Raw genomic sequence first — 24,633 nt, 5'->3', positions numbered from 1 at the left:
GGACAGGAGCTGTATGGACAGCTCAGTGCTGAGGTTAAAACTGCTCTGCTTTGTATTAAACTGCTAACTCAGTGAGGTTGTGCTGTAGCTCAAGGGAAGTTCCATCTCCTGAAGACTCTTGGGGTAGCTTTAGCTTTAGCCTTCCAGGCTTGTTCTGGAATTATTTTGATAGGAAAAACTTGCTGCAGTTGCTGCCTCTCCTTTGTGAGGGCAGAGGGTGAATAACCTGTTCTGCTGAAATGGCAGGAGCTGGGAGTGGCCTGTCCTAGGCACAGGGCACCTGTGACACCACTGTGGGGTTGGTTGTGTCAGTGGGTAACTTCTGTATAGAATCACAGAATGGTTTGGGTTTGAAGGGGCCTTAAAGACAATGTAATTCCAATGCCCTGCCGTGGGCAGGGACACCTTCTGGTAGATGAGATTGCTCAGAGCTCCATCCAGCCTGATCTTGGGCACTTCAGGGGTCCAGGGGCAGCCACAGCATCTCTGGCTACCTGTACCAGGGCCTCACTACCTTCACAGGGAAGAATTTCTTCCTCACATTTAATCTAAACCTACTCACAGGTTATGGCCATTCCCCCTTGTCCTGTCACTCTGTGGCATTGCAAGTCCCTCTCCAGCAGACTGTCAGGCCCAGGCTATCCAGGTGCCTTCAAATGTCTTTCCCTCAAGTTCATTTTGGTAGGGTTTATTTCTGGTAAAAAACCTGTTGATCTTCAGCCAGTTCAGCCATATCTGGCTCATAGGAATTAGATGGGCTTCTTATCATCTCATCCTGTTAAGAAAAAATAATGACCACCAAACTTAAAAGCATAAAGTGATGGGGGCAGGCTGTGGACTGATCCTCAGCAAGCTTCCAGTTCTAACTAATAAGAAATAGGTATTGGGAGCAAATTTGTCATGGGCATAGATGGAATGTAGAGAGAAGCCCAAGAGTTGCTGGCCTGGGAATGAGAAGTTTGAAGAGAGCACTGGAAGTTTGTGGGGCAGAGTTGTTGCTGTTTGGGCAGCTCATGTGTGGGGTGTGACTTACCTGCAGCTACCCGTGTGGTGAGATGTGCTCAGGAGATATCCCCGTGCCGTGCTGCTGCTGCAGGGCCCTGGGCAGGTATCTGCTGTGCACTCAGAGGAAAAGGTTATTAGTGTCATTGTTTACACTCTATTGGTTCATTACCCTTTGGATGTGGCCACCTCCTTTTATGTTCATCCTTGGCTTTGATTCTGTTCAGTTCGTGCCTGAAACAGGCTTGGCAGAATCTTCCTCCATTATTTTTGGGGGATCAGTGGCTTCTTTCTTGCTTTTCTTCATCATCCTTACACACAGTGTCTTTTGCTGCCTCAGCCTTTCTGCAAAACATGTTCTGTCCCTGGCTTCACTGAGTAACATTGTTTATAATTAAGTCAGGAATAAACTGTAATAGGGCTTTCTTGGCCAAGTGTTTCCACGATGGCTTTCCAAAGCAGGTCTGAATTGGAAGTGTGCAGGGCTCCAATGGCTGCAGATCACTGCTTGATCTCTGGACAGATGTCTCTTTGGGTATATGAAATTGCAAATTTGAAATTGCCCGGAACAGCAGGCATATCTCTGCCCCTCTGTGTGCAGTTCAGTCTTGCTGTGGCTCTGCCAAGGTGGTCACATCCCTGCTCACACTGTTGGGGCACATGGGGTGTCTGCAGCTGCGTCCCCAGCTGCTCTGGAGAGGCTGGTGCTGCTCTGATTTTTATTCAGAGATGTCCAGTGCTGCAGGAAAGGTGCACCCTGTGGCTGTCAGCGTTTGTGTGCTTCTGCTTTGTGCCACTTGGTCCAGCAACATGAATGGATTGAGCAACAGCTTCCAGTGACAGCCAAGAGTGGTTACTGGATAAGGGTTATTTTTTCCACTTTTTAATGATGTGGTTATTTTCAGAGGAGGAAGATTAGTGACAGACAGTTGAGGACTGACAGTATGTTTACCAAAATAAAAACACTTGGAAATTTAAGCTTTCTTTGCCTAAAATGTTTCATTATTTGTATGGTGAGAATTTCAGGAGGGTTAAGATACTTGAAGCTGAGCACCAACGTTTGGTATTTCACTTAGCGAGTTGCAGGCTGGTGTGTTTGGTGGTGTAGTACAAATTCAAGATGTGACTTTGCAGGTGGTTTTTGTGTCATCCTGCTGCTGAATCTTGGCTTGTGACCCCTTCCACAGTGATCATTTGGGGTCTTTGGTGGAGAGGATTTGATGAAAAACATCTGCAAGGTACAGTCTTCTTTGGTCCAAAAATAGCACAGAGTGATCTGAAATGCTGGATATCATTGAGTTTAGGCTGTAGCTTGTCCCATCTGAACAGCAAATTAATGCCAAGCATTTGATAACAGAGTGGACAGTGCTGACTGTTTTGAGGAGAACATCAGACAATAAAAAACTTTGTTGTTCCTCATCAATGTAGAAGGCCCTGTCCTTTCCTGCCTCACTAACCAAGGCTCTTACCTGGTTTAATTTCTTCAGTGTATCTCCACTGGGTTTCAACATGGATTTTACCCAGTCTGGCTCGACAGATTTTCTTGTTATTTAAATACTTGAATATTTCCATGCTCTGAAAGTGAACAGTGCTGTGATCAGATGTATGGGACTACATCAGAATATTTATTTTTAAAAAAAACTTTGACTTTCTTTAGCTCACAGAAAAGTCACTGTTACTGCAGGGCTAAATTTTTGGCCATCAGGATTTATCAGCAGTTTAATCTTGGCACAGTAAATGCTAATTTTTATAGGAGTGAAATTTGTTGTATTCCGACATAAGAATATATGCTTTGGGGCTATAATTTTTCTATCATGCTGCAGAGTTTAAAGGAAGAGACTTAACTGTACCTGGGAAGGACAATAATTGCTGCTTTTGCTCCTCTGCTCTTGGCTATTCAGTATTACACCTTTTGAAAGTCTAGCAGATTTTTTTCCCCTGTAAAGAAAAAAAGTGTTAAGGCATCTCTGGCAGGTTGGTGGGATTTAGGGAGACTAGAGAGGAAAAATATGCAAGACAGTGACCTGCTGCAGTGCATCCTGTCACGAGGCTTCCCTCAGGACATGATGCTTCCTCATCTGCCTCTGTGCCCCACTGGTGGGGACTTTTTGGTGGGTGATGGTGAGTGCAACACCTGACTGCTAATGCTGGGGAAATGAGAGAGGAAACTGGGCAGGAATGAGAATAGCTGCTGACTTCTTCGAAAGAGGTTTAGGCATTGTCTGAATAGTTTCTTGAAAGCCACCTTTTCACTCGGCTGGGGTGTTGGAGGTTGACAAAGAGTTGATTTAAATGCAGACTTGCCTAAGGGCAGGGGCTGCGGGTGTCGTTCAGGTGGATCAATGTGAATGGCTCTGGCAAACCTCCAGTGAGGTTTTACTGCTCTGTCCAGTGCCTCTGCTCAGGTTACAGTTGTCAGTAGGATGCACATCTATTGTATGTGTATGCACAGCATTGGAGATAATCAGCTGGAATATACATGTATCCCTCAAAACCCAGGCTGGAAATCTGTAAAAAAAATTTGAGGTCAAAGTCACATTTACAAGAGCTCAAGCAAGGGGTTTGCATCTGAAAGTGCATCTGCATTTTAAAGGAGCAGCTGAGGCAGCCCCTCTGGTCCTGTGCTCACAGATGCAGCTGCAGACACAGAGGGTGCAGCAGGGCAGTGGCAGAGAGGGGCTGCAGCCCCTGCCCTGTGCTGTTCACATTCCCTGTTCCCAAACTCCTGCTCAGCAATAAGTTATTGTGTGGCTTTTGATGAGTGAGTGAGAAGAATTTCAATAATGTAGTCTGTAACATCGTTACGTGCCTTTTTTCATGTGACAGGGTTTATTCTTTTGTGTTTTCTTTAACCACATGAAGAAGAGCCATAAAACTCAATGAGAAACGGAATATACCTTTTATTAGAGAGGTCTGTTGTGTTTTAGTTGCTGGGATGTTGAACTGGGTATGGCAAGAGACGTGCCTGGAGCAGGGTGGTTTGCAGGATGGAGAAGTGAAGCAGAAAGGTGTGTGTGTGTGCTGTAACAGCTTTAATGAGGACATTACTGACAGGAAAAATACCTGGGGTGCTTCTTGGAGCTCTTAAAATGCTGAACCCACCTGGGACATGTTGGTGGGTGCTGCTAAACAGGCAGGATACCCCACAGCAGGGTATAGGGACTCTTGTATCTTGTGAAAACCTATTGTATCTCATCTTGGCTCAATTATTCCCAACACCAAAGCTCCTGGATCCTCTCCTTGGCACAGGTCCTGCACATGCAGCCAGAGAGGCTTCGTGCTTCACAAACAGCGCGGGATCTGCTCTCAGCTCCTGGGCAGTGACACAGAAATGGCATTAAACACTTTAGGGTTTGTGTCTTGAAAGATTTCGGTGTTCTTGTGGCTGCTGCACAGCCCTGAGAATCTGAGTGATTTGGGTGACTGTGTGTGCAGAATTGATACTTGTGAGCAGCTTTTGGAGACAGGCAAGGTCAGTGTTGTGTGTGTGTCCTGGAGGGGGTGCCTGCTGTTACACTCCCTTTCTGCTCTGTAGTTATGGAGCGAAGCAGCACCAGATCTGCTCATACAAGCTAAACATCAGAATATACACTTTTTTGTGATTGTGCCTGTCTTTGGTTTCAAATATTTTCTGGTGAAGCTTTTTCCTGAGCACATATGAGAAACAGGAGACTTACTAACTTGTACATACCAACCTTTTTTTCTCCCCCCCCCAACTGATAAACACTTGCTGTTTTATCACGTTCCAGTCAGGAAAATTTCACTGTCTCTTACTGCTACTTCTTTGGTATGTTGCAACCTTTGAAATTAACAAACTGGTGCTGGTGAAATAATGGGGTCTAGCAGTGACTCCAAATATTTACCTGTTCAAATGTGTGAAGTTTGAGTGCAGTCAATTACCAGAGGTCACGATACTTACTAAAAAAATAACAAAAACCTTCTCAAATCCTCTTATTGTTTTGTTCTTGCAGAAGAATGGGGAGAACCATTGTGTTCTTTGAAGGTGTAGGAGCCACTAAGTAAAATCAGGACTTGCTTTTTAATGTAAATGTCTCTGCTGTCCCATGTAATCTGCACACAGGGGGGGAGGCAAATCTCTTCAAAAGCATCTGGAGCTTTAGTGATTTCTTGTGTTCTGGTTTTTCCCCAAAGATCCGAGCCAAGAAGAATCCTCCAGTGAAGTATGAAGTTGGGGATCTTGTTTGGGCCAAGTTCAACAGACGCCCATGGTGGCCATGCACAATTTGTCATGACCCAGTGCTGGACTGTCACTCAAAAATGAAAGGTACTGTATCTATTCAGACCACAAAGTGGAGGTATTATGTATGGCAGGGTGCTGCAGTTTTTAATTCATTTTAAAAGCATTTCTGGCCTTTGAAAGGTGTGAAGAAATAGACTCTGCTGTGGAAAACAAGACCTGGATCCATAAAGTAGAGCTAAATAAGGGAGGTGGCAGGAAGAAGAAGGAGCTGGGGGTGATGAAGTGGCACAGATAGCTGTGGGACATTTAGGCTGTTCTTCCCAGACTGTAGGAAGGACAGATGGCTGGGCTAAGCTCAGGGCAGTGCAGAAGAAAGAGCAACCTCTCAAAAAAGTTATGCAGAGAAGAAGGAGATGGATCAGAGAGGTGGAACAGGTGAGGAAGCAGAGCTGGGGAGATCAGAGTGTGTGAGGACACAGAGTTGTTGGAGAATGGGAGGCTGGAGAGGCTGAGGAGTGCAGTGTGGGGTAGTGCAGTGTAGCTGCTAAATGCCTGAGGGTGTGATGGGAACACGTGCATGGAAGTGAAACTTTTGTGTCTTGTTTGGCACAAGAGTAAGGGGTTGTTTATAGGGAAGTTCTGGAAAAACCAAGAGATGGAGCCGTGTATGTGACTGTTCAGGGTATAGTGTGAGTGAGCTGAGTGTGAGGAGGAGAGATGGGCAGATATAACAGAGCTGTGTGTGCTTGGCCACAGGAGAGAGCCAGGAAGGGAGAAAAAGAGTCTTGAAAGATAAAGGCAGAAATAGGTGAGTGATGGAGAGAACAGAAGGGAAATGAGGAATTGTTTGCTTTTACTATCATACCAGATGCCACGGGGAGACTGCCACAAAAAGAAAGGCTTATTATTTGTTCCTGGTTTCCCCTTCTGATTCTTCCTGTTCTCTGGGCAACTAGAAACCCCTTGAACTGGTGTCCTCTGCCACTGACAGCTCTAGACTGGTGAGATTGCCACTCACTACTGGTTTTGTCTCCAGGTTTTGTGGCCCTTGCCAGCCTAAGCACAAGTGCTGTGCATGAGAGGAGTTGTTTTTGAGTGGCCATCGGCTCAGAGCCACGGCTGTTTCTCTAGACATGAAGTAGCTTTTCCTACATGGTGCTCACATAATCCCCAAGCCTGCTTGCTGAAGTCTTCTTTCTTCACCTCCCCCTTCATCCTTTGGGGAGGCATTTATCCTGATTCTAGAGAATAGTGAATGTGCTGTTTTAAATAGTCTGTTTCCAGCTCTCAAAATCCTGTCAGAGATGTTTCCAGAAGATATGCTGATATATATTGTCTCCCAACATCCCTCCTCATGAAGTTTTGGGCAGGATTTAATGTATATAGCTGTCCAGTATTCCCCTCTCAGCCTGTGCATGAGGATTGATAATGAAGGAATTCTGCAGGGAGGAAAAGCTCTGTCAGCAAGTTCCAGGAAGGCCTGATCTCCAGCCACATGAGGGACTCTCCCACCATTGTTTTATCTGTGTTCAAACCAGTGGAGCTCATGGGAAAATGATATTTTCCAGCTGTGGCTGTATGTAATCTGCTTGTCCTCCCTTCCCAATGCCAAGGTGGCAAAGCAGGTGGATGAGAGCTCGGGCACTTTTGGGCTCTGTGTGCACTGCAGGGAGCTCAGTCCTACTGCCTTGGCTCTCCTGTTGCCAAGGGAACAAGCCCTTCAAAACAAGGCAGGTCGCTTCAACCTTGTCTCTTGTGCTGAAAGCTCTTCTCTTGGGATTTCAGGAATGGTGTTTAGTTAAAGGCAGTTTACCTTTTCTCAGCAAGCTCTTGGCTTGGAAGATTTTTGAAGCTGGAAGGTGTAGGCTCAGTGGCTTGAGTCCCAGAACTGTGAATGGGGTGGATGCAGCCTGTGATCTTTGCACTTGGTTTGATGTTGTTCTGGTTGTTTGTCATCCTCTCAGTGGTCTTGGTTAGAATCTCAATTTCAACATCACGTAAGGCCAGGCTGCCACACTGTGCTGGCACCCTGGCAGAGGCAGCACAAACCAAATGGGCTGGGAGTGTAATCTGCCTGTTCAGAGGGTGAAGGTGTTTCCAGGAGAAGGTTAATGCATTGCAGCAGTCTGTAGGGAGAAGTTTGTATCCCATAAGTGTTGTTTGCTCTGTTCCAGTGCTTGTGACCTGTCCTTTTAAACCCAGTACTGATTCAGTTCTTATTTGTACCATGTATGTTCAATTTTCTTGCATAGAAAGTACCTTTAAAGCATCTTTGGATGTGCCCCTATGATTGAATTTCTTCTCTTTCTCTGCACCTCTTGTGCCTGAAGTATGGAGAAACTTATTGCAACTAATGTTGTGTCATGTTGCACCTAATCTTTTCAGTGTGTGTGCATGTGTTTGCTTAAATCCTGCTGTTCATGTTTTATGTCCCAAATAAGACTTTGTTTGGTATAAAAACATCGAAGAGGATGGGATGTATTGTGATGGGGGAGGCTCAACCTGTGTGAGTAAATCCTATCCAGAAGGATGTCAGTTCTGGGTGTTCCCAGCACTGTTGTGTTTTCCCAACGGTCAAGTGCTCTGGACTGTTTAATCATTAATCAGGGAGTAGCAGAAAAAAATGTTCTGCCTGGTGTGTTGTGTCTCTCAAGGAAAAAAAATTATATATTTTTACCTTCTTTTTTTATGCAAGCAATCTTTGCTGTAGGAAGATGACCAGTCATAAGCGTGTTAATCAATTCTTTGTAAAAACCAAAAAAAGCCCAAACAATTTAAAAATAGAATAGTAATGCAGAGTCTAAATATAGACAGTAGCAAACAAAGGGGTCTGCCTTAGTTGTGAGTAGAAATCCCCAGAACTGGCATTTATGTGGGAACGTTGTTAAGCAAAATTTAATTGAAAATTACCTCTCCAATAGTTACTGTTTTCTGTGTCTCTTTTTGTGTCTTTATTCTGTTACATACAAGGGGTAATTCTGTTAAATTTCTTGAAATAGTTTCCGGTGGGAGACCATACCGAGAGTATTATGTGGAAGCCTTAGGAGAACCTTCAGAGAAAACCTGGGTTCCTGGGAAAGCTGTTGTCCTCTTTGAAGGGAGACATCAGTTTGAAGAGCTGCCTGTTCTCCGGAAAAGAGGAAAGCAAAAGGAAAAAGGATACAAACACAAGGTGAAAGAGCTGTTTTGTATAATATGTTTTTATTTTTTTGAATCTGCACAGTACAAACTATTCCTTTATGCCTGAATTTGTACTTTGACAGCTTCTGTGAGACTGACTGCAGCAAGTCAGCCAGGGAAGGGATTCTTTGTGTCCTTACAGCAGCATAGTTTATAAACTGCCAGGAGTTTCCAGGCTCTCTTCTCTGCTGGGGTGTGGCCTGCTGCTTCTATTGCCCTGGACAGCTCTGGAAGGCAGAGGAATCTGGGCTCTGTTGGTGTGGGATCTGTTCAGCAGCACAGCCCTCTCCTGCTGTGGATTGCAGCACTGCTAAAAAACTTCAGTGCTCTCTGGCAGCCTCCTTTGGCTGCTCTCAGTCAGAGGTGGAGTTGCATGCTTCACTAGATCACTGGCTGAGATAAAGCAGTGGGGTTTTTAGCACTGCTTCAGTAATTCTCTTTATAGAAACCTGTTAGGACTTATAATTTGACTTGGAAAATGCTTTGTCAGTGAGCCTGTGGGAATGAGTTTTGTGGCTCATCGCACCATCTCCGTTTCCAAACATAACAGCCCTGAGCAGTTGTAGCCAGTTAATGTAATGTGACACAGGGGTCTGGTCTATGTCTTTAGGAAGGTGACTGCAGAAATTAACTCGTTGGAACAGCTGAAGTGAAGAACTGCAGAGGCTACTGTGTTGCTGTGAGAGAGCAAATAGTTACACTAGGCAATGGTATCTGGTTGTTTTTTTTTTTTTCCCTACTCTGAAGCTTTATAACCTGTGTTAGTGCAGAACCATCAGATTGAGTGTGCTCTTGCAGATGTGAGTCCCTGGGGGCAGTGGCCTTATTTGGTTTTTCTTTTCCAAGGGCATGTTCAGTATCTTCTTTAAGGACTTCTCTCCTTGTGCTCTCAACAACTAGTGACATGCTCCCAAGTAACTTCTCTGGTCCTAGAAGTGCTGCGTGGCTGAAATCTCATTCTGTATGTAAATGGAGCCAGCATGCCTGCAGTTGAGGGAATCAAACGTTTGTTACTCACATAAATGTCCAGGTTTGCACCCCTGGAAGCCAAAATTGATGCAAAGCTGAGAGTATTTGGCTGGATTGCTATCAGGTTTTCTTGAATCTGCTGAGATGAGACTTTGTTGGTTTGGGTTTTTCTTTAGGAAAAAAGTGTCAGCAATGTGAATTGTTCCTCCTGCCTTGGGATTGGTTTTGATTTTAGGAGCAGTTGTGAAGCTCTTGGTTTGCTGTTGTGCAGCCAAAAACTATACATGCAGATAAGAAACAAGTTTCTTATTGATTTTGAGTGTTAGCAGAGGTTCCTGTTAAGTATGCAGAGAGCTTTCTGGTTTTTCTACAGATACAGAGTTAAGCTGGGAGGCTTCTCAGGAATGAACATTGTGAACTTGATAGAGCACATCTTAGATGTGTGTGGAGCTCATGTTAGTCCCGAGGTGAGTTGATGGAGAGGGCAGATCATGCTCTGAATTCAGGGGATGCAGGAAGAATCAACAATGAGGACAGCAAGCAGGTCTGCTCAGATATTTTGAGGAAAACAGTGCTGCATTTGCCTTGTGAGGCTTGCTGGCTGTAGTTTTGCATTTCTGTGCCAGGGATCCATACCATATGCATTGCCCTTTACAGGCTGTTGTGTTCAGGGTGTGTTGGCATGCCAAGACATCCGATTCTTCAGAGACCTTTACTTTCCAGGGACCTTTTTACTGTTCTGGGAATGCACAGGGCTCAGCTGGAATGCAGGGCCCTTACCCAGGAGCAGTACTTCCTGTGTCTGCCAGACACAGTCTCAGGGAATTGTCTTAAAGATGCAAAATGCAGGAATGTCTCTGTGTTCCAGTGCCTTGTGCTCCTCCCTTTTACCTCTTTAAGTACCTACTCAAATTTTGTCTTTTTTTTGTCTCCAACTTTTAAGGTTCCTCAGAAATTTAGAGCTAAATGGAAAGTCAGTGTTGGACAGGCAGAAGACATTCTTCTTGGGGGTCCAGAGGATCAGAAGTGCAGCCAGAGCTCGAGCGAGCCGGACAGCGAGAAGGACGTGCAGCTGGAATACTACAGCAATGGCCCTGGGGCAGAAAGGGACACGCAGCTGAACGGCTGCTTAAAATCCTTGGCTTTTGACTCCAGACACGTGGCCAGTGAAAAAGGAAAATTGCACATCAAGCCACAGGTGAAAACAACCTCTGAAAGCAGAAAAAGGACTAGAGTAAAAAAGAGTGGCGCCAGAGGAGAAACATCGAGGGAAGAAATCAAAGACAAAACACCAGAGAGCGTAGTTAGAAACGTGATTGTTGGGGACCTACCAGAGAAACACGCGTCTCACGAGCTTCGCCGCATTGCCAGCAGCCTGACAGCAGCCAGCAGCACCAGGGAAAACCATTTGCTGTCCTCCTTTGGAGAAAGACGCTTTGAAAAGACACCTCTAAAACCAGACTATGAGAATCGTAAAAGTGACACTCTGAAAAGCACCCTCCAAGGAGATTTGTTTTCCAGCTCATCTTTTGAGAGAGAGAAGAGCTCTCTGGGCATTTTGTGCAGTTCCAAGTTACAAATACACTATTCTGCATCTGATGGTGGTGTTGAGAAAAAACAAACTGAATCAGATTCATCCTCTTCCCTCTCTGATGGTGGGAACAGCGATGTAGATACCATGGACCAAAGTTCAGAGAGAGCCTCTAGTGCTCTTGAAGTTAGTGATTCTTCAGATAAAGTGGAGAAGGACTTTGCTATGACATCAAGTGGAAACATTAAACTTTCCATGTATCTTTCTCAGAAGAGCAGCAGAAGGGCCAGGAAGAAGTCGCACAGAGATCGCAAAGCTCTGGGAGGTTCAGTAACCAACAGACTTGATGCTGAATTTGTGGATGGGGAGCTTGAAGTAGGTTTGTCTGATGCTGAGATGCCATTGACACCTCTCGAGTGCTCTTCAGATGTGAGAAATTACAATCTTTCCCTAGCAAACAAGCACACTACCCCCCAAAGTGTTTCCAAGGATGGCTCCTGGCCTGCTGTTACAAATCAAACAGTCTTGAAATCAAAAAGCGTGAAATTACCCGGAAGCAGAAGCATAAAATGTAAACATAAAGAAAAGGTTGCTGGGTTGGAGCCTTCTCTTGTGGAAGAGGAGGGTGGTGTGAATCACTGTTCTTCGGATACCAAAGGTTTCTCTGGCCTTTCAAGAGATTCTCTTCAGAGAAGTGGAAAAGTTGATGGTCAGAAACTGTTCAACAACATGCATGAGAAACCCAGGGATTCTGCTGAAATTGAAACAGCCGTGGTGAAGCACGTTCTGTCAGAGCTGAAGGAACTGTCCTATCGGTCCATGAATGATGATGCCGGTGACTCTGGCACTCCAAAGGCCACAGTACCTTTGCTTTTCTCTTCTGCTTCTGGTCGTTTGCCCATTGAACCAGATTACAAATTCAGCACCTTGTTAATGATGTTGAAGGATATGCATGACAGTAAGACAAAAGAGCAGCAACTGATGACTGGTCAAAATATAGTCCCATTTCGAAATACCAGCACAAGTGATGGTTCTGGAAGCAATTCTGCAAGTGGTCTCAAGTCTTTGTCTATTGTAGGTCCCCCATATAAAATAGAAAAAAATGGAGATTGTGTCCAGGAAACAGTAACTCCAAACTCTGCTCTAAGCAACTCCTCATTTTCACGTGGTCCTCCAACCAAGTTGACAGGGATTGGTACTGGTAAAAGGGAGCCTGCGAGTGCTGCTGTTTCTGGGACAAACGGCACAAATTGCATGTCCAAACGCAACTGTTCAAAATCTAAGCAGTCATCAAAGCTTGGAGATAAAACAGTTTCAAACAGAAAGGACTTAAAACCAGGAGGGCCAAGTAAGTTGCTAAGTCGGTTACCCAGAGATTCAGGAGAACGTTCATTCCGTGGGCACAGTTCGGTTACCAGTCCTCTAGGGAATGAGGCAGAAGATACTGAGAGGAAGGAGTGTATTGATTTAACAGAGCATTCAACTGATGAAGACTCTGCCTGTTTATCTGATGACAATTTAGGTCGTATTGGAAGGAGACCTGAAGCTGGTAGAAATAAAGAGAGCTGCAATTCTGCTGAAAATGGGGAGAGTCCAGACTTGGATTCAGAGGCAAATAGTGAGAGCTCTCTTGGTGATGAGTCTAATGATACCAATCACGTAGCACCCAAAAAGCGATGGCAGCGTTTTAACCAAAGCAGTGCTAGATCTAATAAGCACACCAGTAGATCTAGGGAACAAGGAAACTTGGAGAGTGCCTTTGGCCTGAATTCTCGTGGCTTTTCACTGAAGGGAAATGAGTGCTTGGGACGTAGGCATTCCCCTCATTCAAAGGTGCTTGAGGGAGACTTGGCAGTTCAGGACTTTGAGAATCGTTTAGACTTAGTTGATAAACGTTTGAATGTATGTGGTAAGCCAAACACCAGTGTGATGGACTCAGAAACAGAGCTTGGCAACTTTGCTCCCCAGTCTGAATTCTCTGCACAAGGTAAGGGAGCTGGACTTGCGCCAGAGTATTTGTATACATTTTACACTTTTTCATTTAAAGGATAAGTTACAGAACTTGTGGCTGTCTGACAATGTGAAGATACCTATGTCTGAGCAGAAGAAAGTGTGGGACCTTGGTTTGAGTTCTGTAAGCATGGAGGACAAAGGAGGCAGAGTCATTATGAGTTTGTACTCAGGTTATTGGTCAGAAAACTTTGCACACATTAAAAATCTTTAGTTCTTCTGCAGTGAAAGGTAAAATAAGAATCCTTCTGACCCTGGGATTTTTTTTTTAACTTACGCCTTCATAATGTGTTCCTTAGAGCCACAAGTTTGATGTTAGTGGGGTAGGTCAATGCTAGAAAGTTCCAGAAAACTGAGCCTCAATGGCTGCTCTGTTTTTTATCTTTCATAGTCCTCTTTGACATAGTTTGTCTTTGGTTGGTTCTGTAGGATTTCCTCAAGACACTGTGTTGGCAGGTTTTTAGTTTTAGTGTGGAATTTTATTAGCTGCTCATAGTGACTTGTGGAGCCCTACAGATTTCCTAATTTACAGTTCTGGTGTGGCTGCCTGATGGGTGAGAGAGAACAGAAGAGAGGGAGGCTGAGCTGGAGGTGGGTCTGGGATATGGCAGACAGAAGTAAGGCAGCAGCACTGGAAGGGAAATGATCTAAGAAGGAGGAGGCTTCTGAGGACCAAAAGGCAAGAGAGCCTCTCCCACAGAGGTGAGGACATTTGGTTAAAGCCAATGGAAAAAATAAAAGGGTGTGTGGAAGAATAGGGCCAACAGAACCTTATTCAACATGTACCATCTTCTGGCTTCTGCAGGGAATCTGGGGAAACACACCTTAACAAAACCAATAAAATTAGGTTTTTGCATAGGTTTCACCACACTAAATTGCTCTAATCTAATTGTGATATCTGAAAATAATACAACTTATCATAATTTTGAGCCTGTATGCATTCTGTCACTCATGTGTTCTCTCAGTGCAGATTTTGATGTGTGTATTTTGCTTTTTGTGGTTGTTGGAGGCAGCCTGCACTTCTGTTTCAGTTGTGGCAAAGGCAGCTCTTGGCTTGGTGTTTGTGGGACCTGCCCAAGGCAAGTTGCAGCAGGCACAGAAAACAAGCCTATAGGGTGTAACACCTGGGGTAAAAGTTCTGGTTTTCAGTCATGACCAGCTTAATCATTCACTGACTCTGGCTGGGTCTGTGTGTTTTTGAGGACTGAGGTCTCTGTAGAGCAGGTGAGAGGATGCACGTTCTGGGGGTTCTTCCTTCACACAGAGATCCTGGCAGGTTCTTACAGCTTCATGGTGGTTTGGCAGTTGCAGCATCCCTCAGTGATGCTGTGTGAGGTGAAGATGAAGGTGTGCAGAGCGAGCTGGGGAACAGGGGGTGCTGAGAGGCAGTGAAGTTGGGAGGGCAGTGCCAGAGGAAGGCAGCGGGCTCTGGGCGAGGTGGCAGCAGTGTGAGGAGTGTGCAGGGATGCAGCAGCAGCAGCCAGGGCCTGGCTTTGCTGACGAAAGTGCCAGATCAACAACTGCAGCATAAACTAATTCCCCTGCCCTACACAGCACATGAGCTCTGTGCACACCCACCCTTTGTACAGATGTGCTGTGGGGAGGCACCAGTGCCACTGGCAGGGCTGCTGTAACATCCCCAGTGCAGGTGGGGCTGAGTAAACCTCTAATGCTGTGTTGGGACCATTCCTTTATGGTGGGCAAGGTCTAGAAAGCAGAGAAGCTGATGCTGGAAACTGGACTGATGCAGTGCTTTGAGATGTGAGCAATCCTTGCCCACAGCAGGCAGCTTCAGTGTAAGAGAAAACAGATTGCAGGCACAACTGTGCCATTTCCACTAAGCTCAAACTGCATAAAGTCTTCATCATAGTTAAATGGCAGCATTGGGCATAATTTTGCCACAGACCTTGTACAGTGGTTTAGAGCAAATAAGGCAGACGTGAAGATTGGTGGGTTTGGCTGATGTAAGCCAATTTTATAAATAATAGTTTCATCAAGTCTGTGATTTGCCACTGTCAATCTGCATTTGGGATTCTTGTATGGGATTCCTTTTGGGAACAAAAGCAGTTAAACCAGCCCTTCTGGCACAGTGCTGTGTACTCTGCTGCACTGCTTTGGGGCTCTAAATAGTTGCCTGGTGAGGATACTCATCCCATAACTGCTTATGTGCTGAAATGTGTGTTTCACTCTGACACCTGTGCAGAGTGTTAATAGAAGCTGAAAATAGCTGTGTTTGAGAAAGTTATTTCTTTCTTCTCTTTTGGCCAAGTTTGACATTTTCATGCTTGTTTAACCACAAAGCCACAATAAAATGTAGCAATCTTGTCCAACATCCCTGTTCTGAAGCGTTGCATTGAAATGCTTTGTTATAAAATGCTTCCATTTTAAAGAAGGAAAAGCCACCTCCTGCAAATGAAATGAAACAAAGAGAATATTTATTGTTTGTTCCAAAACTTCCAGGAGATGCAGGTATATTCCTGACTAGGGGAAATCTTTGGGCAGTATTATTTAATGATTTTTGAATGCTAAAAAGGAGAAAAGTCGGAGATATTCAGAGGTATTTTGAGAAATGAGAAAGAGACATAAATGTGCATCACGTTGCTTTTGCAGCTTGCTAAGAAGAGCTGTTCTAGTGTCAGGGCTGAGTTTTTTGGAGCTTGCCTTGCATTGGTGTGTCGAGGTGGTGTGGTTAGAGTTGTGGTGAGGAAACACCTTTTACCTTGCAATGCCACCACACTGTGCAGAGACAAGAAGTGCTGCAGTCACTGGCTCCCTGATCTCACTGTGGAACAAACAAAGCAATAAATGGGCTCACAGTAGCAGATGGGGAATTTGTAGTATATAAAAAAATGCCAGGGAGGAGGAGAAGGGAAGGAATTAAGCTTATGTGTTCCTAGTGAAACTAGTGACTGAACTGTGTTATGGGAAAACAGTGTTTTCCTATGCCCCTGCACTAAAACCAAAAGAGTTTGAGTAAACAGCAAAAGTGTAACGAGTTGCTAATGACCTTTGGTTCTGGTAGAAGTACTGCAGGCAAGTTAGATGTAGCTTTTTAGGGACATGTTGGGTGAAATTTCAGGAGCCTCTCAGTCTGATGTGTTTTGATTTCTTACCTGAACTGCATGAAGTCCTTAAAAATTCCCCCCTGCTAAGTTGGGATTTTGGAAAATAGGAGACTCAAAAATTCTTTGGGCTGTCTCAGAGAGAGAATTATCAGCTCTTCCCACATGGAACCTCTGGAAGAGAAGGCAGGAACAGCTATTATCCACAGATGTCTTGTGATCATCTCAGAAACACAGTCTTGAAGCTGCTTTCCTTTCTCTTAGCACATTCAGAGAGGAAGCGCCTTAGAAAGCCGAGTAAACGGCTTCTGGAATATGCAGAAGAATATGATCACTTGTTTGCACCCAAGAAAAAATCAAAGAAGGGCCAGGAGCAATCACAAAAGGTGGGTGAAGGCCAACGAGCTCTTTGTGGTTATTTCTCCAGGGCTCTGGTCTGTGTGTGTTTATGTTCTTTGTGGTTGAGTGTTCTTGCTGTGTGCAGTGCCATGCAGAGTGAATGTTTTCACCAACGTATTTCACCATGGCAGGTGAATTCTGTGGCGAGGTCTGAATGTGAAGGAGGTGCTCCTGCACAATGCAGTCCTGACAGAGAGACCCAGCGGGGGCCAAGTTCTTTGGTTTCAACTCCATCTTCAACCAAAGAGTCCCCTCCTGTCCTTGAAGCAGAGTGTTCCTTCTCAGAACTAGGATCCCACTCCACTGATCCCCCTAGTCAAGCTCAAGGAGGATCTTCAGATTTTCCAGAGGTGGTGGTTCTGTCTTCCTCGGATGTTTCTGAAGTTTCTGCTTCTCCAGATGCAGAAGAAGGATTCCTGAAATCAGGTAAGTGGCAGGTGGTGTGATGCTGCTTTTGTAAGTTCAGTGAAAACTTATTCTTGGGGCAGCATGAAAAGATCAGTGGCTGTTGCCGCTGTTTGTTCTTGCCTTCCTTCACTCACTGACTTTTACTGTGTTGAGAAGAGAGAGAGGGCAGGTGCAAGGGTGTCCAGTGACCTGGTACTGTTGGCTTCCTATAGACTGTGGTGGTCCTTCTTAGATCCTTGCACAGAATGCTTCTTTTGTCCATAGGAAAGAGGCCACAACTCCTTCTCTGAGTCCTTGCTGTCTGTGCTTCCAAACAGTGACATTCCTTCAGCCTGACAGTTTCTTGTTGCTGTAAACCCCTTTGGATGGACATTGCTGTGCTGAGGGTGATGCACAAAGTCTGAGCTTCATGGAGTGATCTTTGCTCTCCTAGAGAGCTCAGGGAGCTGTAGCACAAAATTCCCTCTGGAAGAACTTCCTACTTAATTGGTTCTAAGCATCTGTAGAAATTTTTGGGGATTTGTGTGAGCAGTAAGCCAGGTTCTTGGTCTTCAGTAAGGCACAGTGTGGAAGGAGTGTGGTCTGAGGGGCCTTCTCCCTTTCCAGCAGTGTCAGTCTCAGAGTCCCCTTTCAGTGTGTTTATTCTCCGATAGCATCTAAAGACGTGTCCAGAGTTAAAGCCCTGGTGTTCTGGCTGTGCTGGCTTGGAGGGAACACTGTTCCTAAAGGACTTGTAGTCAAAAAAAATAAACCAAGTCAGCAGATTTTTGGTCAGTGGGAGGTCAGTTAGCCTCTCGTGTGTGAGGGAAGAGGAATTGCCTCTGGAGACTTGTGGGTGTCACAAGGAAGGGAAGTTGGAGAGGATTAAAGGAGGAAAACTGAGGATGCAAACCCAAGATTGGAGATGCAGGAGAGCACAACAGGCTGCAGCAGTGGGAGCAAACCTCCAGTCTGCAGAGGTTGTGTAGCTCTTTTCAGTCATTTCCCCTCACCTTTTGCTGAAGCACACAGAGTGGGCAGAAGCTTGTCTTGAGGGTTAGGAGTGTGATGGATGAGCTGTGCCTGCAGAGGTGTCAAAGGGCACAGCTGAGACTGTCGAAGGCAGCGGATGAATGGGGTGGGATGGGTAACAGGCTGTGTCTGCAGAGTGTCTGCACTCAGCATCAGCATTTCCTGGTTCTAAGTTTATACTGTTGCCAAAATTAGTGAAGGAACCCAGGTCTAGTAACGTGCTACCTCCTGAGGGCCAGGATAAAGCTTGAGGAGGAAATAGTTTTGTTGGGTTATTTTTTCTCAAGTAGTTTTAACCAGGATTGTGATCTTCATCCTGTTTACTGCAGCAGCATGAATGCTGATGTGAGGGGTGTGGGAGTGTAGGCAGGGCTGTGTCAGTGGTAGGACTGGCTTATGCAGATCAAAGTGTTTGGGAAATTATGATGTGAATTGGGCTGCCAGCATGTGTTACCTGCTGGCAGTGAGTTCACAGCCTCTCTTCTGTGGGTGGATTTTTATATTACATATTGAGGTGAGCCTGAAGGTCATGACAGACTGAGGTCTGTTTTTATTGAAGTTGTACAGAAGCAGGTAATTGGCATCTCTGCCCTAGGAGCTTATGATCTCAAAGACAGGGTGAAGCAGATTATTTTGAACTGTTGGCTAATATTTACTTAATGGCCTTAATCTGATGGAAGACAAGAAAACCCCTGTTTATCTGATGTGAAGGGTTTCATTGCAGGAAACTTCGAAAGCAAGCGTCAAAGGAAGCCCACTAAAAAGCTCTTGGAATCCAATGACTTGGACACTGCCTTTATGCCAAAGAAGGAGGAATGGACTCCCCAAAAGAAGGTACTTCCCTTCCAGCTCTTTTGAAAACTGGATAGAAAGCAGGCCCAGACAGCAGATCCTGCTAAACAGGACACAATGCAATGGGATGTGGTTTTTTGTTGGCTGCAGCCCAGGAGCAAAGGTCCACCCTTCCCAAAGGTGCTGGTTGCTGTGTTATGATGAAATAATCCACTGTCCCCCACCCCTCTCCACTTGTAATGGGGATTGGGTAGTTTTGGTTTAAAATCTTCTTTTTAAAATTGATTTATAAGAAAAAGGAGTCATCTGGATGCTGGCTGGAAAGGTATGAGCAGAAATGTTCTGCACAGTGGCTTTCTGTCACGTTACAATGTAGCTTGAACTTGAACCCAAGGCTTTGTCCTTTTCCATCAGATTTCCTCTGAGCAGTGTTTCTTTGTTACCTTCCCAAGTGAGCTGGTGAATGCATGTAAGTGCAGAGCTTGAAGCAGGATGTGGAGGCTTGAGGTGAATGATATGTAGGATACCTTGTTTGGTTCAGATTTTTAAAGAAAATGCTGCTCTTCTCCACTGAATACTCAATATTCAGTGATGTGGTTTGGAAAAATGCAACTTATTTATTTCAGATCATGTGCCTGCACAGAACTTGTTGCCACTGTTCCTAAAGTTGACTAATAACACTTCTGTCCTTTTTCTTTCTCTGTGAGGCACAGTCTTAGTACAGTTATCTCTGTTGCAGTAATGTAGAGGCCAGTGTATTTCAGTCTTAAGGTCTGTAAAAGTGTAAACTCAGAAAAGAATGTCTTCTCCCATCACCTTGCAGAGTATCAGCAGCCTTTTTGGGAGAGGACAGGAAGCAGTGAATGGTGCTGATGAGCACAAGACACATCAGATTCCACATTCCTCCCTTCACAGAGACAGACTTTTACATGTGTGATTTATCACACACACACCCCAAATATTTTCTTGTAAAATTTCTGATGAATACATGATCTGGATGGTAAATTAGGTATTGCAGTCATTCCAAAAGGTTTCACAGCTGAGGAGTGTGTGCCTCTGTTTTCATCTGGTGACTTGACTCTCTGTCCTGTGTTTGTAGGGTACTGGCCCTTCAGAGAGTGACAGCTCTGAGCTCTACTCACCAGCCCACTTCCAGGACGTGGGAGAAGGTAAGTGAAGGCAGGGATAGCAGGGCAGACTGTTGGGATATTGGGATCAGTGCCTGTGGAACTGTGTGTGTGTAAAGTGCTTGGTGCTCTGGGTTCAGCAGCCCAGCAGAAGTTGCTTTAACCATGAATTGGTGTTTGTGTGGTGGCTGCAGGGCAGAGGGCTGAGTGCCTGGAGGATGGTATTGCCCCAGCCCTTGGGCCCTCTAAGAATACAGGACCCAGCCTGAAGCTCTCAGGCTACAGAACTTGCTGGTGTCACCTGCAGCAAGAGAATTCTTTCTGCATTTTCCTTGAATGGTTTTTCTGTTGCAGCTTCTGAAAAGCTCTTGGAGAAGCAGCGGAAGCGGAAGAGGCAGCGCCACACCTCTGCTGCAGTCCATTCCAAGAAGGAGAAAAATGAGGAGGGGCTGGGGGAGACCCCACACTCTGAGGTACTGTTGGATCTTCATGCTCTCATCCCTGTACCCTGTTTGCTGCTTCCCAGGGTACTTGGCAGAGCCTGAGCCAGAGGCATCTTTGGGCCTGTCATGTGAGAATTTGTCCCATTGATGCAGCTGCATGAGCTGGGGTTAGGCTGAAGATACTGCCTTGATCTGGTTGCTATTTTATAATGATGCTTAACTCAGGCTCTGTTTTCAAGCTGCTACTCAGCTAATTCTCTGTGAGAGAGGCTGTTCTGAATTCATGGAACCAGGTTTTACCTGGCATCTTGCTTTGCACCTCAGAAAAGCAAACTGCTGTAAAAGGTCTTCTCTGGGGGGTGGAACTCCTGCCCTTTTACAAACTAGTTTGAAGCACAGGCACTAGACTGGACTTCAGCCCCTTCTGCTTGCACTTGAACACCAGGATGAGCCAAGAACCCCATTGGAGGGGCTGGGGGGGGACTGTCTGTGACTGCTCACAAGAGCCTCTGATTGCATTCTGCCATTCAGCAGAAAGGGATAACTGGGGCAATTCCCTCTGCTACATATTAGCAGGTCAGTGTACAAATATCTCTGACAAGCACATTTTGCCTTTTAGGAATGAGCCAGTTATCAGCAAGTGTAGGGGAAGCAAGAGTTCCTGGGAGAGGCAGGACACCTCTGGGCCTCTCGCCATCGCCTCTCACTTCCAGTGGCCCAGGTTCAGCAGCAGGCAGGATAGTCAGTATGTATTTCAGGAGCCAATTATAGATCAATATTGTTATATTTGTTGTTGTAACCACAGTTTACAGGAGAACACAAACCTCACACCACCTGAAGCAGTTCCAGCCATCCTGTTGCATTTTGGAAAGGGCATTTGTGATAAAGTTGATAAATTGGGGTAATACCCTTGGTACATGTGAGCTTTCCTGTGCTGGTGTTGGTGTTCTTTTTGAAGTGTGCTCAGCTGGACTAATGTTTTAAAACAGCTTGTACAAATACCTTTGCCAGTGCTGGGCATGGGCAGTTAACATTGTCTGCTCTACCCACTAAGAGACAGCAAATTCTCTGTGAAAAGAGAGGCAGCTCAGAGCAGCAAAGATCTAGGCCATGGCTCTGAATCCTGTGCTCACTACTCACTGCACAGGAAACCCAGTCTTAACTGCCTCTAGATACAGACATTTGTATTGAGTATCAGAAGGCAGGTATGGTGTAAACTATGCCAAAAAAAAGGTCAATGCTTGGCACCTTTGCCAGCCTTCCTTATTATGTAATTGTGTCTCTTTAGCTGCTGTGGTGGGTGTTCGTCCCCTGGCTTAGGTGAGTATTGGGATGCTGTGGGGATGCAGTTGTGCTTTCATGTGGAATTCAAACCATGCTGCTCCCTCAGTGGCTGCACACACTGGGCAAGGAACTCCACTTTGCTAGAAAAAATACATGGTTTGATGATACACCCCAGTGAAGCCTTCCAAGGGAAAGAGGGCAGAGGAAAGCTTGTCAGCCTGGGCTGAGCTAAGCAGCTTTCTCTGACCTTGCCCGTCTGTGGAGCCAGGAGTGCAAATTTACAACATCAGGGCAGTAAGAGACTGACAGAATGGGATGGAAAATGCTGTTGAAATGCTTGTCAAGGTTGTGAGCCAAGGACAGGCTGTGCCAAAGAACAGGTCAGGGATTGTGCCAGACACAGCAGCAGGGATGGTTCTGGAAGACCTGGGATGAGCCTTTCTTTCTGCAGGGGGTATGGAGTGTTGCAGTGCTTGTGGTGGGCAGAGGAAGGAGGGGAAACAGTGGCAGATCCTTGAGTGGCAATGCCTTTTTCCATGTTTACAAAGGATGGGCCTTGCTCATCCTGTCTAGTTCTGCCATCCTTTCCCTGGGCAGTTCTGGGAGCAGTGTTAGAGTAAGGCTGTACTCTGTAAGGTGTGTTGGACTGGCAGTAGCCTGTAGTTGGGACTTTGATTTTTCTTTTTTTTTCTCTCAATAAAGTCAGTTTATACCATTCATCTTCGTAATGTGTACTTCAATATACCCTCACTGCATCTGTGCATCATTGCTCCACAGAAGGCACATGGCTTTAAAGTGTCCCCAAATAAACTCATACTGCTCCATTCAGGGAATAGGGGAAAAACCAACAGTTCCAGGCAAAGAAAGCATCATTATCTGAGCATAATACTAGCTCCAGGTTCTTCCAGCTTTAAACTTCAGAAAGTCTTTATGTCCTTTGTCCTTTTTTTGCCCAGATTCAGAATGTGTTCAAAAGGCATTCAATTCAGCTTACAAGCTTTAGTAGCACCACAGCTCAGACTTTCCCATACAGAAAGTGGTTCAAAGCTCCCTCTCGTGATTGTTAGCTGGACAGGCTTGCACCAAGCAGGGCTGGAGGTGTGGGAGTGATGGCTGCTGCTTCTGCCAGCACTTTGAATTCTCACAAGGTCTCTCAGGTGTGCTATTTGTGCCTGGGTGTACAGTGGCTGCAGCTTGCTGACCCAGGGAGGAGCTGGCAGCTGTGCACTGAGATCACTCAGCTACCTGCAGTGAGCTGCCTTATTTAAAAGTGGCAGAGTCCTTAAAATGTTCTGCCTCAAAGCATGGAGCTAAAGGCATCATTTTAGTGCAGAATTAATGTCCTTAAATTGTCCCTGCTCTGGAGTGGCAACTGGGGCTGCTGAGGCCACTGAAGAGTCCCCTAGAGCTCCCAAGTGGGCTGGAAGCTGGCAGGATGGTGTTTTCTAGCCCTCAGTTGCCTGTCCTGACAAAATCTGTGGCACTGCTGCAGGGTGTAGCTGCAGGACAGCTGTATTTTGTGCTAGAAACAAACGTCTCTAGGATACCTGCTATTCTTCCCTGTTATCAGTGCCTGGGCAGGTCCCCTGAACACTGGGAAGCCTTGTGGCAGGATCCTTGACTTGGCCTGTGAGTGTGTGCTTGGGCCTTTATCATTTGAAACCCATCCTCTCCCCAGGATGGTTTTTGCCAGTGGGTGTTATGGGCAGTGCTGTCCACTTGTGCAGGACAGTGGGAGACTGCACACCTCAGTCAGGATGGGCTGTGAATGCCCTGCTGTGCTCTCCTTTTGGGGCTGGCTGATCTCATACCAACACAGGCCTCGAGTACCTTTGTGTCTCTATTTTACATGGGTTAGAACAAGCTGAGATGAGTGTAGAGGAAAAATGTAGTTCATTTAGTGCATGATAGGTGCTATGAAGATTGAGGTTTTTCATTTGTGTTTCTAGTGCAAGTAGATACTGGGGTGCTTCTGGTTTTTTCTACCTGATTTGTTTCCATTCAGGGCTCACTCCTTGCTCAGAGGGGGGTTATGCACAGAAAGATAATTGTGTTGAGTGTGTATTTTTAATCATTTAGTAAACTAAGAGCTCTTTCCTTTCCTGTAAATCTTTTGGAGGAACTGCAATGGGGGATGTTCTCTCCAGGGTGGGTAACACCTGCCAAACCCATTAAGTGCTCAGACTGAATTTGTAGTTTCCAAGTCAGAATAGGTGCTACTGACAAATCCTAATTCTAGTTTTCTCTTTAAAGGGGGAGACTTCGGTTCATGGGACTGCAGCAAGCCCCAAGGAGGGTCATGAGGAGGGGTCAGAGAATGACCATGGAGTGCCTTCGTCCAAAAAGATACAGGGGGAGCGTGGAGGAGGAGCAGCTCTCAAGGAGAATGTGTGTCAGGTAATGTTCTTGAAGAAATCTCTTTGAAACTATCCCACTGTAAAGTATTTTTGTGTAAGTTCTGGGACACCAGGTAAGCCCAGGTAACCTCCAAGTGCTCCAGTTATTGTAGAACTAACCACTTTTTTGTGCTCTGTATCAAACATTTCTCCTGCAATAGCCTTTCTTCCTCTTAAAGTTCACAGAGGTTAGGGAGAAGTGACCAGCATAAGATACATTTTACCAATGTAGGGTATCAGGGAGTTGGATGGTAAATAACAGTGGTTACACACAAACTGCCAGAATTAACTGACACGAGGAAAATGTAGCATTTTGCCCCGGGGGGTCTCTGCTGGCAGATCTGGCCAGCACGGGGGTTGCTGCTGTGTGGGATGCTGCTGGGAGGAAAATTGCTGAGCTGATACTGTGTTTCTCTCCCACAGATCTGTGAGAAGCCAGGGGAGCTGTTGCTGTGTGAGGCGCAGTGCTGTGGTGCTTTCCACCTGCAGTGCCTTGGGCTCTCCGAGATGCCAAAGGGCAAATTCATCTGCAATGAGTGTTCCACAGGTAGGGCAGGGCTGTGGCCTTACCTGGTGCTGCCTTGGCTGGAGTGATGTGCCTGCTCTAGGGCTGCTGAGTAGCTCTCAGTCCTCACATTATTGGTTTGATGTCTGATAATGACTTTCTAATTAGAATCACAGGGTGATTTGGATTGGAAGGGACCTTAAAGATCATTAAATTCCACCCCCCTGCCATGGGCAGGAACACCTTCCACTAGAACAGGTTACTCCAAGCCCTGTCCAACCTGGGCTTGAACACTTCCAGAAAAGAGGCATCC

The 24,633-nt window shown here is 45.7% G+C and overlaps 1 protein-coding gene across 5 annotated transcripts in view; it reads left to right on the top strand.

The window, feature by feature from the left end:
- Window positions 1-24,633, top strand: part of NSD1 (nuclear receptor binding SET domain protein 1) — a 60,280-nt gene that overhangs the window by 10,872 nt on the left and 24,775 nt on the right. For 4 of the 5 annotated variants that reach the window (XM_064724736.1, XM_064724737.1, XM_064724735.1 and 1 more), the window contains exons 3-12: window positions 5,155-5,287; window positions 8,203-8,375; window positions 10,296-12,870; window positions 16,220-16,341; window positions 16,486-16,780; window positions 18,498-18,607; window positions 19,665-19,734; window positions 20,047-20,165; window positions 23,673-23,816; window positions 24,239-24,362. In XM_064724736.1, coding sequence (XP_064580806.1) covers window positions 5,155-5,287; window positions 8,203-8,375; window positions 10,296-12,870; window positions 16,220-16,341; window positions 16,486-16,780; window positions 18,498-18,607; window positions 19,665-19,734; window positions 20,047-20,165; window positions 23,673-23,816; window positions 24,239-24,362 — 3,865 coding nt within the window. The remainder of the gene's footprint in view (window positions 1-5,154; window positions 5,288-8,202; window positions 8,376-10,295; window positions 12,871-16,219; window positions 16,342-16,485; window positions 16,781-18,497; window positions 18,608-19,664; window positions 19,735-20,046; window positions 20,166-23,672; window positions 23,817-24,238; window positions 24,363-24,633) is intronic. The other variant, XM_064724738.1, reaches the window with a different exon arrangement.

This window comes from Zonotrichia leucophrys, chromosome 13, assembly GCF_028769735.1.
Source record: "Zonotrichia leucophrys gambelii isolate GWCS_2022_RI chromosome 13, RI_Zleu_2.0, whole genome shotgun sequence".
Lineage (NCBI taxonomy): Eukaryota > Metazoa > Chordata > Aves > Passeriformes > Passerellidae > Zonotrichia > Zonotrichia leucophrys.
This window is presented reverse-complemented; position numbering and strand designations above follow the sequence as displayed.